Source organism: Lissotriton helveticus, chromosome 5_1, assembly GCF_964261635.1.
Source record: "Lissotriton helveticus chromosome 5_1, aLisHel1.1, whole genome shotgun sequence".
NCBI lineage: Eukaryota > Metazoa > Chordata > Amphibia > Caudata > Salamandridae > Lissotriton > Lissotriton helveticus.
Genome location: NC_136065.1, coordinates 819,535,247 through 819,555,493, shown reverse-complemented (window position 1 = coordinate 819,555,493; position 20,247 = coordinate 819,535,247). Strand labels below are relative to the sequence as shown.

Below are 20,247 nucleotides of genomic sequence, written 5' to 3'. Positions count from 1 at the left end.
GATGCTCGTACTAATGGACCGTCAGAAACAGTAATGTTAAAATACGATAGGGTAATGACATGGCTGAAGGATAAGGTGCCACCACAAGACATAGATTGGGTAAAAATAGACCGAACAAGACAGGAGCCAAAGGAGACAGTCCATGAGTATTATGAGCGATTGCTGAAAGCATTCAAACAATACAGTGGACTAGATGTAATGGACCCCAAGGATATAGGACAGTTTGTATCAAAGTTTGTTTTGGGGTTGAGACCTGATATTTGTCTGATGATTCAGCAGCATTTAATTTGTTGGCAAAACAAACCATTGGATGAGATTTTGAGATACGCACGATACTGCAGTGATGAGATAGAGTCCAAAGCAAAGAAATTAAAGGAGAAATTGATGATGGTGCAGATGCAGTCAGCTGGAAAGGGAGGACAGCAGCAACAGGGAACAGGGACAATGGGATGGAAATCAAACAATCAGAATAAGGAAAACGAGGATAGTCTGAGACCTAGAATAGATTTTGCTACTTTGAAAAAAACGACGAAGTGCCACCAGTGTCACCAGGTGGGACATTGGAGACGCGAGTGTCCCTATAACCCTGAAAACGGAGAACTGGTAGTACTAGAGGAGGAAGTTCAGGAAGTTCCAGTCCAAAGGGTGACAGTGATAAAGGGTAAGGTGGCCAAAGGGGGGATTTCGGCTCCACAAGCTCAGTTCCCGCAGCCACCAAAGATTACGACAGGAGGAAAGGTCTATAGACAAATGCCTTTGTTCACAGGTAAAGAAGAGTGTTACTACGTTGATCCATTGACGGGACGACGTGTAAGTAGAGAGGAGGACTGTACCCTCGGGGCAGTTCTAGAAGTGGATCAAAGAGGACCGTTCGTTGAGGCTGAAGTAGCAGGGTGTCCTACATCATTCTTGGTGGATACTGGAGCTACTCGATCAACTTTGCGATCGGCAGTGGTTCCAGATCTACCAATGTCGGGGGAAACGATCCAGGTTGTAGGAGTTGCAAATAAGAGAATGAATAGCCCTTTGACGGAACCAGTATCAGTGAAAATAGGAAACTACACGGATGAACATCAGTTTGTGGTATGTGATTCTAGTCCTGTGTGTCTGTTAGGAAGGGACTTATTGTGCAAACTGAACTGCACAATATACTGCACACCTCAGGGAGTGGAGGTACAGACTACAGACGATGATGCTACCTTCAAAGTTGTAAATTCGAGAGCATGCATAGAACTGTATCCTACCCTGACAGTGGAGGAGCTCCCATGGGATTTACGAGATGCAGTGTCATCAGAGGTATGGGATTTTACTGGAGAAGAGATAGGACTGATCAAAGGAGTAGAACCGGTGAAGATTATGGTTAAACCAAATGCTGAATATCCAAGAACGCCCCAATACAAACTGACCCCGGAGACGATCGCAGGAATAAAACCTGTAATCGACTCTATGATAAAACAGGGAATACTGAAGGAAATCGTGGGAAGTCCATGCAACTCCCCGATTATGGGTTTGCAGAAACCTAGTGGGAAATTTAGAATAGTGCAGGATCTTCGAAAGATTAACAACATAGTTGTTTCATGTTGTCCAGTGGTACCGAATCCATCAGTGATATTGTTTCAGATACCATTCCAAGCTGAGTGGTTCACAGTGATAGACCTTTGTCAGGCTTTCTTCTCAATCCCATTGGATGAGGAGAGCCAGTACCTTTTTGCTTTTAAGCTGGAAAATCGCGTTTTAACATGGTGTCGTATCCCACAAGGGTATACAGAAAGCCCATCCATTTTCAACCAGCTGTTGAAGAAAAATCTTGAAAGTCTGGTACTGCCGCGGAACTCGGTTCTGGTCCAGTACATAGACGACCTACTTGTTGCGTCAGAAACAGAAGAGGCTTGTAAGACAGATACCATTGCCTTGCTGAACCATTTAGCTGAAAATGGACACAAGGTATCTCCGAACAAATTGCAGTACTGTCTGACAGAAGTACAGTACTTGGGTCACAGGATAGAAAAAGGAAAGCACAAGGTGTCACCAGATAGGATAAAGGCGATAATGAAGATGAACGTGCCAACGACACAGAGAGAAGTTAGGATGTTCCTAGGAATGGTTGGTTATTGTCGACAGTGGATAGCTAACTTTTCACTGAAAGCAAAACCTTTACAAAAACTGACGCACAAGGAGGTGAGTGATCCGGTACCATGGGACAAGGATTGTTTGATGGCGTTTCTACAGCTGAGAGAGGACTTGTGTCGTGCTCCGGCTTTGGGGATGCCTGACTATGAAAAACCATTTTCACTTTTCTGCTGCGAAAGGGAAGGTTGTGCTTTGTCAGTTTTGGTACAGACTCATGGAAATGCCCGTAGACCAGTTGCATACTTTTCGGCTACCCTAGATCCAGTGGCCGCAGCGTTGCCCGGATGTCTCAAATCCGTTGCTGCAACAAGTGTCAGCATTGAACAGTGTGAAAATATTGTAATGGGACACCAGTTAGTGGTGTATGTACCTCATTCTGTAGAACTGTTAATGACCAGGACCAAGACACAGCACTTGACCAGTAGTAGGCTCACGCGCTACGAGCAGGTTATACTTGCTGCGGAGAACGTGACCCTTAAGAGGTGCTCTGTTTTGAATCCTGCTACATTGATGCCACTTCCAATTGATATTGAAGGCGAGGAATGTGAAGATCACGATTGCCTTGATGTGACTGAACTATGCACGAAACCAAGACCAGATATCGTGGATGAGCCGTTGATCGACCCTGATGAAATTTTCTTTGTTGATGGCTCATGTTTAAGAGACGATACTGGTCGGTTGAGAGCAGCTTATGCTGTTTGCACCATTACTGGAGTTGTGGAAGCCGCTTGCCTGGAAGGAGTACACTCCGCTCAGGTAGCAGAAATCATTGCATTAACGCGTGCCTGTATAGCAGGTAGCAAAATTAGAGTCACCATTTATGCGGATAGCCAATATGGTTTCGGTGTAGTTCATGATTTTGGGCAGTTGTGGTCTCAGAGAGGTTACATGACCTCCTCTGGTTCGCCTATTCGAAATGGGGAATTTGTGCGACTGTTGTTAGAAGCATTACAAGGTCCAGCTGCAATTGCAATTGTCAAATGCGTAGCCCACACCAAAAATACAGATTTTGTGTCACAAGGTAATAGATATGCAGACGAAGTTGCCCGCTATTGTGCGGAGCAAGGATATTCTTTCACGGAGGTGGAAGTGGGTGGGGCTCAGGAAAGGACCGAGTTAAACATGATGCTAGAAACAGTTGATACTTAGGAGGATTTAAAAAACATGCAAGAGAACGCACCTGATACTGAGAAAAAGGCATGGGAAACAGCAGGTTGCGTGAAAAGTGAAATGGATTTTTGGGTTTCAGCAGATGGTAGGGCAGTATTACCTGAGGAATTGGTGAGTCCCATGGCATGACAGATACATGGTCCAGTACATTTAGGAAGAGATGCTAGGCTGAGGGTATTCAGGCAGACCTGGTATTGTCCTAAATTCAGGATTGCGGCAGAAGCAGTGTGTAAGAGATGTGTTACTTGTCAACAACTGAACGTAGGGAAAAGAACACCAGTTACAATGAGTCACATTGGGAGGTCTGGGGGGCCTTTCAACAGAATGCAATTAGATTTCATTGAGATGCCAAAAAGCAACCGCCTCAGGTATGTTCTGGTGGTAGTATGCATATTTTCCAGATGGGTCGAAGCATACCCTACACGCAGGTGCGACACACTCACAGTAGCAAAGTTGTTGCTTAGAGAGTTGATCCCGCGCTTCGGGGTGCCGACCTCTCTGGAATCGGATCGAGGAACTCATTTCAACAGTGAAGTTGTGAAAATGCTCTGCTCTGCATTGAACATTGATCAGAAATTGCACTGCAGTTATCGACCAGAGGCTTCAGGTATTGTGGAGCAGATCAATGGCACTTTGAAGTCCCGAATAGCCAAAGTATGTTCATCGACGTCCTTAAGCTGGCCTGATGCTCTGCCCTTGGTACTCATGAGTATGCGTAGCACACCTGACAGGAGGACAGGTCTCTCTCCACACGAAGTTTTAATGGGGAGGGCAATGCGACTTCCGTCTGTACCAACTACAGCTTTGTTTAATATTACAGATGACCTGATCCTGGATTACTGCAAGGGCCTGTCTGACGCCATTCATTCTGTGTCTCTTCAGGTGCAGGCTGCTGAAGTTCCATCTTCAAGAGATCTATGTCACGATTTGTGCCCAGGTGACTGGATCCTGCTGAAGAAGCACGTCCGGAAGAACTGCTTAGACGTGCGTTGGAAGGGCCCCTATCAAGTTATCCTGACAACGAATACTGCTGTGAAGTGTGGAGGGCTGCCAAACTGGATTCACGCTTCCCATACTCAAAGAGTTCCAGCACCCCTGGAAGAAACAGCTCCTCTCACAGATGAAAATCCAGCTGTGGATGGTGAACCACTAGAGGGGATCAGTCAAGCTGTGGGGGTGTCGGGAGAAGTTGGGAGCGCTACAGAACAAGAAGAAGAAGGACAAGACGGCAGTGAAACTGAAGTTGCCACAGAAGGAGAAAGTTGCTGTGAATACGGCTCAGACCCAGATCAAGCCCAGAGTGATCAAGAACTGAATGGGAGGACAAGATACAGGAGAACAAAGCGTGGAGAGGATAGTTGGCCTGAAAGAAGGAAGAGGCCAAGCTTGAAGCCAGCTCCAGAGAAAACTCTTGCTCCTGTATCTGAAGACTCGGACTTGGACGAAAGTTCACAAGGACAGGAACAGGAAGGTCCGAGAAGATCGAGGAGGGTGCGAGTGCCTTGCAGAAGATACGCTACTCCTGAGTGGACCTACCTCGCTGCAGATGTCCAGTGTACAGGGAACTGGGAGGGTGAGGGAAGTGACCCTGATCAGTACTGACCCCATCATAACCGTGGCAATAGTGTTGTTGATACCGGGAGTGGAAGTCGAAGGGTTGCTGACACTCAATATCCCCTATCCTCCTTATCTAAGTGGAATAAGAGACCTGGTTTTAAACAGAATAGATTTCCCAACTTGTTGTCCAAGGAGGTCAATACTTGGGGAGGTCCTTCTTCGTTTGGAAATATTAGAAGCTGTGATTAGAGTCGCTGGAACACGTATAATTTCGGATTGCTAAAAGACTGTGTGAAAGACTTTGTAAATAAAACAAATTGAGAGATAACCTAGCGCCAAGTGGAAGAAGAAGAAACTAGGGACTTCCATTTAGTGGACGGAGAAAGAGCTAGGGTTGTCTGTTGCTATGGAACTCAAAGACTGATCTTGCGGAGAAGATTATCAGCTTCCAGGTGTGGTTCGACAAGAGACATTGTGCTGTGAAAGAAAACTGGAACTACACTGTTTGAGATCATGGAGGTTGGCAACCCGAACCGCAGGGCCAAATGTATAGTAGGCACACTTTTAGTGGGAGTGATTTTTCTTATAGCTTTAGTAGTTACTATATCATATGTAGTGGGACATGAAAATGAAGAAAAGGCTGCAAAGGAAGTAAAAATTTTATTGACACAGAAACCTACTATTGCTGGTAAAAAGGGGGACAATACAGAGAAAGATAAAGCTTTACTAGCAGCAGAGACTCGTAGGTTACATGTAGATGAATCGCAGGGAAATTTTAAATCAAATGCATATGCTAAACTGCTTTATGAGTATATTGATGCCATGGAGGCTAAGAATTGCTATGTGTGTATGAAATTGCCAGCCTCTGTAGACGAAGGTATCAGATATCATCACCTTCCATTGACTTATGGAATTACATGTAGTTTGTTGCTGAGCATATTTTATGAACGTGATGGGTTTGAATACTATTTTTCAAACTTCGATGCTATTTTACCTGAAGTGCCGAACTACAAGCATTTAAATAAGTGGGATTATTACAAGAGTGAAGACAGATTACAGAAATGTTTCCTTCCCTGGAAAACATTAGATACTTCACATGCCCGAAGAAATAATTTGACTTGTAAAGTGTCAGAAATTGAGAAAAAGTTTGTAGGGCAGGTGGATGATCGATACAGGAGACAGAAGATTTTGAAAGCTTCAGGTCAATGGAAAACAGATTGGACCGAGGAAGAAAGGGCACATCAAAGAAAGGGTAGCAATGGTCCAATAGCGTTAGATCGAGAGAAAAAGGGGAAACTGTGTATACATAGGGGTGAAACCTATTATGAGAATGTGTTTGTGGGAAAAGTAAGTTGTGAACATGCTTTCCAATTAGAATATTATTCGAAGGACTTCTTGAAAGAAATGCAGGTGATCACAAATGTATATTTTGTCTGTGGAAGAAATGCATACGTGAAACTACCAGATAATTGGTATGGATCATGTTATTTGGCAATTGTCTTCCCCAAAATATACCATGCTGAGGATTTGGAAATTATAGAGGGAGGAACTCAAGTTAGGGGAAGAAGGGATGTAAGCGCTGAGGAGGTAGTTGGAGACGTATTTGGTGCTATGTTTCCTATTTTAGGGATAGCACTAAATGATGTCAAGATTAGAAGATTAGCAACAGTTGTAGATAGGTTGTCCACCAGTACTGCTAGATCACTAATGCTGGTGGAGGGAGAAATGCAATCGATAAGGGCAATGGTTCTTCAGAACCGACTTGCTCTAGATGTTCTGTTAGCCAAAGAGGGAGGAGTCTGTAAGGCTTTGAAGGTCCAGGAATGTTGCACTTACATTCCAGACAACTCAAAACCTTTAGAAAAGTACATTCGGAACATTATTGAAATACACCATGAAATTGAGGATTTGACAAAGGTAACAGTGTGGGAAAAAGTAGGTCAAGGAATGGGTAAAGTTGGAGGTTGGTTTGCCAACCTAGGAAAGAACATCATTTGGTACATACTGAAACCTATCATCATAATAGTGATTTGTATAATCACTTTGTGGGGATTGGTTCGGCTGTATCAATGGTATAGATCAAACAGGTTGCAAAGAACCATGAGAAGGCAAGAGAGGAGATTGACTACGATGCAGGATAATCAGTACAGGAGTCTAAAGGCTCTAGAGATGATGAAACGAGGGGGTACTGCAACGACTTCAGTTTGATTCAGACCATACCTCAGGGATGGTGTTGTAATGGTGATGACTACTAGAAGTCATCAAAGGGGGGATTGAGAGAGCGCAAATCAAGAAAAATATAGAAGTGCACCATATTTACAAGCACATTGTATTAGTTAGTAAACCTTATATAAGAGTGTCGAATTTATAGAGTGAAAGTACATAATAGTGTTTAATTAGAATAGAATACTTATATAGAGAGTAAAAAGCTAATGTAGATGTTTTTAGAGATGTTGGAATGATGTTGAAATCCCATGTTATGAGGCTGTCGTGGAAGAAAATGTAATACTGCAAACGTAGAAATGTGTAGGCCACATGGCAGTTCACATTGAGTACAAGATGCTGTTACACTTTTACGTGATGGTGGATTTTAATGTTATTGTAATTCAAAGTATTATTGATCCTAGAACTGAATTATGTTTTATAGACGTTTCATATAATCACTGTGTGTAATAAGTTAGAATACTGTTTAACAAAGAAATTAAATGTTTTACAGAGTGCACAGGCCCGTTCATGTGATTCTAATAGGCCTGAATAGACAAAGTCATTTCTTTTGATCTGCATGTGTTCGTTAGAGAAAGGTTGTGTTAGGCACAAACTGTGGAGCCTGTTTGAATGGTTTACGAATTAAAGATATGGTGGAGGCCGGAATTTGGGGCCCACAGTACAAGTGTCTGTTTGCAGGTGCGAGGAGGTTCTAATCAAGAGAGTGATGAATAGACTTTTGTTCAAGAGAGCCAGGCACAGGCCTGGAGGAGTCTTCAGGAATTTCCTGGGGGTACCGTCTTGCCGGAGAGGAGCCTGGGAAGCAAGGTCAACGCTAACGATGGGCCCAGAGGAGTACCAGCATGGAGCATACCAGAACCAACACCACGTGAGGGGCGTCTCTAAGGGGTGTCTCCAAAAGGCGTTTCTATAGTAAATGTGATTTTGTATTAGGGACAGCACCCCTGGGTGGAGTTAAGGCAGATGATCTGAGGAACCTAAGAGAGCGGATGGGTAGGCAGATAGGGAACTGCGAGACATCGTTTTTGAAACAAAGACTAAGGGAAGTGTGTGATCTTCTTTGGAAGTCACCACTGCTGACACCTTTTTAGGTTAAGATCTTGTTAAGTAGGGATGTCACTTAGTCTAGTGTAGGGACAGTCTAATCTGATTTCTTTCCTTTCTGTAAATGACTCATAAGCTACAGCTTGTGTCTATTCTTGCAACTTTGATGGTTTTTGAATTGGTTTTGGTAATATTCTTCTGCCGACTAAGAGCATTTAGAAAATTCATGTTTTTATTGATACCCGTATATCTTTTGAACCTTATATTGAGATGTTTGTATCTCCAGTTAAGTTTGGCTTTGTAATAAACTTTTAAACTTTTTAAGCTTCAGTGGTTCTTTAGAGTGGACTAAGTCATTAACTGATTGACCTAGTAGTGGATTGCCTTTTACTCTATGACAGGTACCAACGGTTCAGTCGACCGGAGTTGGGATCTAGATCTATAACAATAGACCAGAAATCCCGCGTTAACAGTAGTGGGCTATAAGCTATAATAGAACAAAGTCTACATGAGAGAAAAGGGACAAGGATTAGCCAACATTTGTAGCTCTCCATGGTTTAGAGCTGGTGCCAATTGGATGGACGCCATTTTTAAAATAAGAAATTTTGAAAAAAGCAGAGGCTGCATCATTGTATCTTCATGCTTTTCGAAGCTATTGCAAATGCTCCACTCGTGTCAGACAACTCGGAAATGAGAAGTACACAAAAATAAAATTGTCACAATATTCAGTCAATTAGTTGTTAGGTTGATTGCCTTTTTATCTTGATTAAATTACTGTGTTTTCACTTTTAACTGAGGGACATTCTCTTGAAACATGCATATCGAGATGAAACTTTACTTTTGAAATTAATATCCATCTGCTTTGGGCACCACTTCTTCATATTTACCAGGAACAGATCAATGGAAATTGGACATTCTCCAATTCTACACCCTGTCATCAAAGCTGAGGTTTAGTGTGGGTGAAGACTTTCGCCATCTTGAAAATGCCCAAAGTGTGTAGGTTTGGCCCCAGAAACGTTTAACCCATTATTTAGGGAATTCCTAGGAGTGATTTCCCATCCACTAGCTCATGCCAGACATACATGTGGCATCTCCCTGCCTTCACTTCATAACACTCTTGGACGTGAGGAAGAATAGAAAAGGACTAGACTTGCTGTCTGTGACCTAAGAGGAATCCTGAGGGACTGGGCCTGCTCCTTCTTGTACCCAGGACAAAGAAGTGGACTTCAAGAGTCAGTCTGGTGATTCCCTGTGTGGCTACAGGGAAACAGTAAGCTACATGAAGCCATTCCTGCAAAGTGCCAGCCGACCAGAGGCAACTGACCCTGGACTGGACCCTGTTATTAACCTCTGCCTGACACGTGGGTTTCTAAGCACCTCCCCTAAGGTCCTGTCAGCTTTAGAAGATTAAACTTGTGGTGGATTGGGACTTAACGGACCAAAGTCAATAGGAAATATCTTTATTTTTCATCGAGATGAACTTGGTTGGCGTATCAAAGGCAGGCTTTATCACAGTCACATAAACATCAAATTATGCCTACGTCCCGGACTACCATGGTCATAGACAATCATTGGCACTTCATGCTTCTTGGCACTACTGCTCATTAAAAAAATGTTTTAGCATGTATCTGGTTCACCTTATTGGATGTTTGTCTTTGTTGTTTCATTTTGTTTATTATATTTTACTTTATCTTTCTAATTTCGGTTGGTATTTTTATTGTTTTGCAATTCAACTATATTACTGTATTGCACTGAATAAATACTTTACACCCTGCATCTTGCCCTAAGTAACCCTTTCTTTTCTGTGCCATTGCTACCAATGGGCTGAGCTCAGGTTAATTTAGTGACTTTAATAGTTCACCCTGACAAGGGATATGATTATTCCCTGAGGTGGTTAGACCAGTGGCGCAGCTGGACCTTCAGTCGCTCATGGCGGCCCCTGCTTTTGCTGCCCCGCGGTGGCCGTCTGAAAGAGCAGGAGTGCTGGGGATTCCTGCTGTGGTTGCCCTGTGACAGCCACATGTAAGAGAGGGGGACCCCTTGCGCTCCCACCTTGCTTCCCCACTGGGTTAGACACTCATCCCAAACGATAATCCAATTTCATACACATAGTCAGTCTCCTGGGCCAGCTGACTCTGTGTGCCCTTTCTCCTATACTGTGTCTGTCCTAGTACACAGAATTATTTATGTGTAATGTCTGATGGTGATCGTTAGTCAAATAAACCCATGAGGAATTAAAATAATATTTGCGATAGCTCTCTCTTATGATTTATAATGATATTTGCTATTAGAAAATGTTGCCAATTGAGGCCAAAATGTTCCAAATGTAACCGAAATAAACAGAATGAGACACATTGACGTTTTAGATCAGAAGGCTTTCTTCACACACTGCTATGGCCTACAAATGATTTACAAAGTTAAATGTACAATGTTCCTATGAGTTACTGTGACATACTACAGGATACCCATACATTAATAAACTATCTGATGTAGCATTGCCCTGTAAAACGCTGATTCTCCCTTCACTCAGAAACAAGCGTGCATCACTGTCGTTAAATGTATCATCCTCTGGAAGCTGGAATTTTGGGGCATATTATCAAGGGGGTTTATCTCCGCTTTTTTGGCTTTAAAAGCCAAGAAAGCGGAGATAAAATGATCTCCCTATTACCAAGCTGTCGCTAACACCAGTTAGTGACAGCTAATAGGAGATAGCGACCATTTTGGGCCCCGCTTTGCATGTCAGTGATATTTATCACTAATGACATGCAAAGTGGGTGTGCCAAGATGTTAGCGACCGGAAACAGTCGCTAACATCGCTATCTCCTATTACCAACTTTTGGAGATATTCGCGCTAAGCGCGAATATCTCCAAAAGCTAACACCTGCCCTGAGCAGTTCTTCACCATGTTATCCAATGGGAGGTGGATAACATGGCTAAGAGCATTTGCTCGATAATGCATGAATATCGCTGACTTTTCAGCGATATTCATGCATTGCGGCCGTTTTTTATCGCATTTGCGATAAACCTTGCTAATAGCAAGGTTTATCTGCGATAAAAATCGCCGATGTGCGGCGATTATTTTTGTCTCTAAACAAGTTAGAGACAAAAATTATCGCTAGTTGTTGGTAATATGCCCCTTTGTGACTTATTTTTGTTTTCCTCTTGGGTCTTTTTGGAAATTATGTTTGTTATCAAGTTAGCTGAATTAAGCACATTATGCATATGAAGGAACGCTAAATGGCATTTTTCTCTTTTCTCCTATAGGAGATCAGTGATGCGGAAATAGTGGAACTGGTGCACAGTGCTCTTGGGAGGATGACAGTAATCCGACAGATTTTCCCTTCAACCAGAGACAACAGCTTGAGATGCATGAGGAATAACCATCGAATTTCTTCACTACTATGTGATCCACAAGAAGGTTATTTGCAAATGTTACAGGTTAGTTTAACAAGACATCCTCAAATGTCTGATCATCAGCCATGTAATAGTGGTCTAAATCTCTATGTACGTTAGTGTAGGATATGTGTCAGACTAGTTAACTAATGTCCAGGAAACAAGGACCCTGAAACTTAACTTTGTTTATCTGAATTGACTACATTGTGTAGTTCTGGGAAACGTTTCTTAGCTTCGGAACCCCCCCCCCCCTATTATAAACTCTATTTTGTTCTTAGGTTTTTGTAGGGTAGAAAATGCCTTCTTACCATACATTTTAGACTTTACATGTGAGAACCTGGGGTCAGCGTGGAGTGATGTTCAGTCCTTTTTGCACAGAATGAGACTTACACATCCCACTGCTACAGTATGTTGATTATACAGTAATCTAGCCATTATGGGCTTACATAAAAGGCTCACCAAATTATCAAACTACAATTAAACCAACAAGTGATAATGTAAAGAAAACTAAAGTTGTGTATTTTGCTGGAAGGCATGAGAAGCACGGCTTCTAGTAGCTACTTGTGTTTAAAGTGGGAATTCCTTCGACATGTTTATTTATAGGCCTATGGTGTGACGTCTCAGCTACCACTGAAAGTTCTTTGTCATCTCTTTCTTCTAAAGCTTTGGCTTTAACATTTGGTCTGACACTTGTACATGAAAATATTTTTGTATATTTGCTTGACTGGTTTTAGAAGTAGCTCGGGTAAAAGTTATTTCCGCCTTAACATATGGTGAGGCCTTTCCTAAAATGGCATGTAAAATTCAGGATATGGCTCAATGTATTGCATTTAAAGAGTTATTTAATTAACCAAAAACACCTCACAATGTTTTAACGCATAGGGTTCAATGTGGGAAAACAGTTTTCAGTTCTCGCAGCAGTTTATGTGAAAACTTGCCACCAATCAAAGAACTCCATGATGCAATTCGCATAACAAAACATCAAGTCTGATGTTACTGCTCAACACATGGTTTTGTATGGTCCAAGGGCACAGTACCTAAATCAGAGATAGGCAAAGAATCTGAAAACGAAAGTTATGACCATGTCATTTGAACCTTTTAAGTACTATATGGAGAAAAATAATCTGAGCTGCTTTTAGACACTTGTAGTCTAAAATGAAATTATGAACAAGCTACTAGTCAAAAAAGTGTACATTTAGCTTTAGTGAAAATGCTCATCTGGCAACGCAGATTAGGTTGGACGTCTATTTTACTAACAAGAGTTGCCCTTTCTGTAGCACCAATTATTTGCGTATGCCCGCAGCTTGATTAATCACACCAAAAAATATTAAAACCAGAGTTTAATAATGTTGACATAAGAATTTGAAATGAAATTGTTTTCTCTTGTTTTGCTCTAGATATATCTTGCTAGGCAGACTTCTAAAATTTATGATTTGGTGATAAAATGATTTTTAATTGACCCTCATTGCTAATGTTTACCTGCCGCTGCTGTGATCCTGCCAAAAAGGGAAGCTGTGGAGACAACAGACACCGCTGAGGGACTACATTCCCCACCACCCCTGACTGCCAGCTGATGCTGCATTAGTGTTCAAAAGCATGGCGCAGAACCGTGGCCATTGGGACCCTCATTGCTACTGTTACTTGCCGCCACTGTGATCCTGCCAAAAGGGGAAGCCGGGGAGACACCAGACAATGCTAGTGGTCTGAAATCTCCACCACCCCTCACTGCTAGCTGAAGATGCATTTGCGCTGCGTGGGCTATGCCCGGGATGTCCCTAGGCAAATGATAGGCCCATTGGCACCCGTCCGCGTCTGGACACCGCTGGGGGACTACATTTCCCACCACCTCGCGCTGCTAACTGAAGCCAAATTTGTGCTTAAAAGCGCATCCAAGCCCGCGGCTATTGGGACCCTCATTGCTACTGTTTACTTGCTACCGCTGCGATCCTGCTAAAGGGGGAAGCCAAGGAGACACCAGACACGGCTGGGGGATCACATTTCCCACCACCAGTTACTGCTTGCTGAAGCCGCATTCGCAGTTATAAGCACTTCGCTGCCCTGCGGCACAGTTCGTGCATGGGCCAAAACCGGGCTGTGCCTGAGCCAGGAGCAGGAGCGTCTGCACCCGTCCGCATCTAGACATGGCTCGACTGGGCCTCCCCTCTAAGGCCTGCAACAAGCAGTCTCTGAGGACCTTACTGTTCTCTTTAAAACCATGGGAAAGCGCAAAGCAGTTGAGGGGGTGCTCTAAGCACATAATCCTCAGTTTTCATTGATTGCAAGCTGTAGAGCTGTTGGGATTATCGCTAATGTAATCTTGTTAACAGAGCATAGACTTTCCTTGAACTATGTGGTGTTGCCTCCCCTTCACCCTGTTTGTGCACCCCCTGATGCTGATAGTAATGGATCAAGCTTTCTTAGGGTGTGGGAGGTCCTCTGCAAGGGCCTGTTTGCCCCAAAGTTCACACTATTAACGTTAATACTGTAGAGGTTGAGTTTGTGACAGGCAATTCTTCAATCATGCAACCAGCCACAAGGATTGTGGTCAAGCGAAAAAGACAATTAGTGAGGAATGTGTAGTAAGAGTTAAAACAACATCCCCCTCATCAGAGTAATAAAAGCCAGCTCCTCTCCTGGTTCCAGCATTGGCCGCAATCCCAGTTCTCTGCAAGTCAGATATGTGATCCCCTGCCAAAGAACTTCCTGCAACTCAAGGCTCTGTGCGATCATTTTGCTGTATTCTCTAAGGGAATTTAAAGCCGCTTTTGTACCGCTTGGACCGAATAACGGGTGTTTTGGCTAACGCACATCAACTTTCAAATAAAGGTCAAGTAGTGGATATTGTAAGTGGACCACTTGCACATGAACATATAACATGTAACCCTTCGTGTAATAACCTGCAGGCTGTAGGTAAGAGCCCCTCTATGATTTCTACGAGCAACCGTGAACTCACATCCAATGCAAATACCAAGCACATGGATCTCAAGAGGACAATGCATTGAAATATTGCTGGTCAGCCTACCCCACTTCATCCTCGTTTAATAACCACTAATTCACTGCTCGATAAGGCTGTTGTTGGTCCTGTTTTCGCCCCCTATCAGGACATTTTGAGTCTTTCCCATTCAGCCTGTCTGTACGTTTTAATTTTGCTGGGGCCTCCTCCCTTAGATCTAACCAACAGGAGTCATGGGACAAGCTCTGAAATGGGGCTGCTCTTTGGCTGAGTAAATATAAACTTTTTAGAGCGTAGGGCCGAAATCAGATCATAGTGGTGAGGGGGTGGGCTGGCTTGGACACTAGAGGAAAAATATTATGGGAGATTATATTGTTATGATCTTTGGAGGCCAGCCTATGTAAGGAACATACTAAGAGCAAAGAGATTTAATTGTCTGACTGAACTAATGTTGTTTCCTCACATCTTGGGTATTTCTATAAACCATTCATATCTACCTTACACGCTTGCGTTGGTCATGGTCAAGCACCTTGTGCTCCCTGCACAAATATGTTTTCTCAACTCAGGGATTTGGAGATTGTAGAATGACTTTAAGGAGATCCTTTAGCGCCACCACCATCAATCACACACAATGCTATAATGGAGAACATTAGGACATCACTTATATCAGGCCAGGGAGCAAATATTTGTGTTTTAAACACCAATCCTTCAAATTGGCCTGGGATAAATATTCACTCACTAAGAATTAATGGAGGTGGTCAAGCTATGCAAATTGTATCTTGGAAAATAGCGGGGATTCAGCACAAACTTCAAAATAATGATTGGTTGACTTTTGTTGAGAATTTTTACTTAATTTGTTGTCAGGAAACTTGGGCATTTGATACTATAGCCATTAATGGGTTCAGATCTTACTGCACTGACACAACCTTATCTGTTGCCAGAAGAGGAAAGGGGGGTCTAGCTACAGTTATGCTTGTACTATTAGAAACTTGGAAGTCAACACCTTAGCATCAAGGCCTTGCTATCGAAGTTTAAATCTCTATTTGCCAAAACAGTTTAATATTCTTTTAATTAACTTTTATTTTCATTATTTCTCTGCACACCCTCTAGGCATCATTGTTGAGGTAGGGAAGTAAGCCTCAGAGTATGTAGGCAAGGGAAAAATATTTGTACGATGGGAGCTGCAAATATGGATTCACTAATGTTCACAGTGATAATGGCCATTTTGTGCAATCGAACTATGGCAAAGCTGTAAATCAGTTAGTCTTAGAGCATAGTCTAATCTTTACATCCAATGTCCAGGGAAATGGCATAGCAAACCCACCTACTTTTACAGGAAGCAGAGGGGTAGTACAATAGATGCTGTCCTGTTATCGAGGGACCTGGTACAGTATCTTATGAGGTGTGCTCAATTCCACACAGTGACCATAACCCTGTCATCTTAAAATTCCAATCATTTTATCAGCAAAGCACACCTGGAAAGAGTATACCCTCTATTCGCTATACAGCGATCAAGAGGGTTTGTTTACAGTGGGGTTTTACTAATCCTAAAAAGTTGTTTAATGATCTGGTCAGTGAAAATCCTAGCGAGATGTTGGGCTGTCTTTCTACGGGGGTGATCCTGAAAAAACTCTTGGACAGCTTTACCAAAATCAGTGAAAAACTCCCCTGTGACTATAGCCATAAAAGACGGACATTTATTTCTGTATTACAATGAAGCAGCAAGACAGCTTACAATTGCCAGTCCCCAAATGTAAAACTATTCCTATAATCACAGCCCATGTAGTCTTCCTACTGTGCTCATTGCAAAATGCAGGCACTGGAACAACTGGAACAACAAACAAAGCAGCAAGCTGTCTCACTCACCCACCTGCCGCTATAATCATAGTACCACTATATCGAACTGAGAACTTGTAAGAGGAGGACAGCTGTTAGCTCTTCCAATATAATCCTCCTTCTCGAGAAGTAGAAAAATGTGGTTGCGTCTGTAGTGGCAATTTAGAGGACAAGACGGCGGTCATAGACAGAGTAGAAAGACTACTCTGCCTAAAGAATAAAGAAGGAGTCAGCGACTAAGTATGTTGACAGCCGTCACCTGTAATGCTCCCACACCGCCTTTATAATAGTGCCCAGCACTAGAATTTGGAATTTGGAAAAAGAATACTGCACTAACCTGCAAGGGATTGCCTCTCCTCAAGGTCTAATGTAAAAACAAATTATTGCCTATTCTGCTCTCTCTGGTCTGATTCTGAAACAAGCTCATAATATCATGAAAACATATGACACCCCACCACGTGGAGGCCTGCTCTCCACACAGTGCACTTCCCTTTAAAATTGACAAATGTGTGTCTGGGAGCTCATTAACCCCAAAATAGGTTTGTAGCAATTTTCTGGAGATCCACTACACGCTAACATATTCATCAAACTTATTATTTATTATACATATTATTTGCTGAGAAAATAAGTGTAGCAAGCTCACACTCAATCGAAAATATCGCATCATTGCAGGTTCGCAATGCTCTTTGTTGTACTGGAAAATCATTTGTTTTACTTAATTTTTAGTGAGTAATCCTAGAATGAGTAATTAAATTAATTTGTCATATCTTGCCATTTACTTCTATGTGTTTTGCATGCAGTGTGCATAAAGCATTAGCGGTAAATAACACAAATGCTGGGAAGGGAGATGAGTCATTTGCATTAATTTCATTGTATTTAATAACCTAGCACCAATTACACTTTTGAAAAGAGGATTGCACAACCTGTTATTCTGGTTAAATATAATGAACACTTCATAATAACGTTTAATCCTTATATTTGTGAACATTCAGCAGGAATGTATGTTCTAAATGCACTGTCAGCACCCTGGATGTGTGCACCAACAGAAGTGTTATTCACCAAAATTACATCAGTGTGAAACACACTTTGCCACTCACTGATAACAAACAGACGTTATAACCTATCTGACAATTTAGAGCGATATTACTTCTTGTAAACATTTTGTATGTGTTAGAATGTAACACAAGCACTGACAAAGCCCAAGGTAACATTAAGGGCCAAACAACACAAGTTACACTGTGGGTAGTACATATGAAAGATGTAAAAGTCATCGCCAATCTTCACAGCGTGGTATAAGTAGTAATGTGAAACAGCTTTAACCATCCTTACCAAGATAAGTCCTGAACTTTGAAATTCAATTTGAATGAGGGGAGTGCAAAATTGGGAATTTTCCCCCAAATTATGCAAAATTCCAGTAAACCTATATGAAATGATGTATAAATTAGGTGAAATGCACTTTGGAGTATTCCAAGTGAAAATTGAAGACATAGGCATACGTTGCATTCACAAGTCACTGATTCAAGGGGAAAATGGCTCTCACAACACACTTTCTACTCAAACCTGTCTCCTGTGAGGCCTTATATCTTACTTGAACAAGTCCACTGCAGCAAACAAATATGCGAAAGTATTCTCTGGGGTAATTTCCAACATTTCACCTAATTACCCAAATTACTTGAGCGTTATAGAAAATAGTGTACAGGAATTTATTACATTTATAGTCTAAGCTGTCAGTAACTCATGGTAACAAAGAGGCGGACATTGGTTTATTCATAGGCTCACTGTTAGGGGCATACTTGATCTAGACGTCTAGATCCTTTTCTGAACCCTGTTCCTTTTCTATTTTTAAGACAATAAACAAAAATACGCTTGTCTATGAAATTTACCGAGAATGTTGAACCAGCAAATGTCGGCTTCCCTACAAGTACCATAAGTGCTCGTACATATTTTCTCAATGGCTGAAATGTAGATATAGTCTGTGGTATCCACATTGATGGCAGCAGAGTTTGGAAGTGTGAAAGAAACTATGTCAAATGTGTGGCGATAAATCATAGCGCGCATATATGGGGATGTATTGCATTCTGCCTTCTTGAAAATTAGCCCTTTACCTTTTTAAGAGAGACAGACCAAACCAAAGACTGATTTTTTTAAGCATATTATAATGACACATAGTTCAAGTCCCTTTATTGTCTCCTGAAGTTAACCTTCACAGCTCACATTCATTATATTTGAAAGTCAGGTGTAAAAGCGATGCACCTTTGTTATTTAATTGCAGGGCCCCAGTGATACAACAGCGTCTACCATGAAGCCTCCCCAGTTACTACCTACTACCTTTGGTCCCAGAGAAAGGGTTCACAAAATCGTTCAGCTTTTGTCCACCTAACTTTCAACACTGGTAGGGCTAAAACAGGCTGAATTAATTTAACAAGGGCTATCAACACAATTTGATGTGATCCTCAACAAGTAGCGCAATTCAGCATTTTCAGCAGGTGTCTAGACTCATCCCTTCCCCACTTTCCTAGGACCTGTGCTCCGTTCAGTCTAGGCCCCTTCGGACCCAGCTCACTCCCCTTGAGTCTCCTGCCTCGCTCTTCTTGTCTCTCTCCTCTTGCATCCTCTTCTGTCCAGCTCATCTCCTTCTTTCTCTCTCATCCTCTCTGCCTTCTGAACTTTAACTTATTGTATTCTCTTCCATGTGTAAACTCCCACTCCTTTTTAGACTATTTAACTCTTTTTGTGCGTTTTCACTTCTTTTTAGTGTTCTTCCACCATTGTGTACCCTCTCACGTCTTGTTGTACTCTTTCAACCGTATTGAGATCAACCTTTTTAGCGCTATCTCATCGTTTTTGTGCCTTGTCACTCGCTTTACTGCTCTTTTAGCATTTTTGTGCTTTCCAACTTCAGTTAGTCCTTTTTCTTAACTCCTCTTAGGGTCCTTTCATCATTTTTGCACTCTCTCACTCCAGCGTGTGCTCTTTCACTTTCTGCCCCCTCTGTCATGCTCCCCACAGACCCCATGCCCACCTGTGCATTCTTCTCGCCTCCCGGATCCTTCCTTGTTCTTCCTTCTGATTATTTCCTGTGCCTCAGCAGTCCCATCCACTGCCCCATGCTCCTTCCCTATCCCAGGACCTACTAAATGGCGGCCTCTGCATGATCCCATTAACTAGGGGCCTTGACCCAGCCATCCACTTACCTGGGACCTGTCCTCCGACCATCTAGGCCCTTTCGGACCCTGCTCACTTGTCTTGAAGCTCCCACCTTGCCCCTGCTCTCTCTCATCTAGCATCATTTTCTGTCCAGCTCCTCTCCTTTTTTCTCTCCCACTACTTGTGCCTTCTGATCTTGAACTCGTTTTGTTCTCTTCCATTTGTTTTTTCTCTCACTCATTTTGTACTCTTTCTCTCATTTTGTGCTCTCTCACTCCTTTCTTCTACTCTTTGACTCGTTTTGTGCTCTCACTCCTTGTTAGTGTTCTCCCATCATTGTGCAGCCTCTGAGTCCTTTTGTTCTCTTTCAGTCATTTTGTGTTCTCTCGTTTTTGTGCTTTTCAACTCGTCCTAGAGCTCTTTGATGCTTTATTAGCCCTACTTGTGCTATGTCTTTTGCCATGTGCCCACTCGGTTGAGCTCCTGGCAGCCTCCCACCATGCATCATTCTTCTTGCATCCCTGCTCCTTTTCTGACCTTTCCTCTTAAGTTTCCTGTCTCTTATTTCCTGCACATTTGCAACGCCACACACCGCCGTCTATGTTCCTCTCCCTGCCAGAACCTACTTAATGGTGGCAGCTGCACAACCTCATTGACTAGATGCCCAGGCCCAGTGCCGCACTTATCTGGGACCTATCATCCAACCAGTCTCTGCCCTTTCGGACCGGGCTCACTTGCATTGAGTCTCCCGCCTTGCTCCTGCTCTCTCTCCTCTCGCATCCTCTTCTGTG

At 42.6% G+C, this 20,247-nt stretch overlaps 1 protein-coding gene across 1 annotated transcript in view; it reads left to right on the top strand.

Annotated features, from left to right (window-relative positions):
* GRID1 (glutamate ionotropic receptor delta type subunit 1) overlaps positions 1-20,247 on the top strand; it is a 2,290,275-nt gene that overhangs the window by 1,598,041 nt on the left and 671,987 nt on the right. Inside the window, exon 6 of the mRNA XM_078641098.1 lies at positions 11,392-11,565. Within this exon, the coding sequence (XP_078497224.1) occupies positions 11,392-11,565 (174 nt within the window). The remainder of the gene's footprint in view (positions 1-11,391; positions 11,566-20,247) is intronic.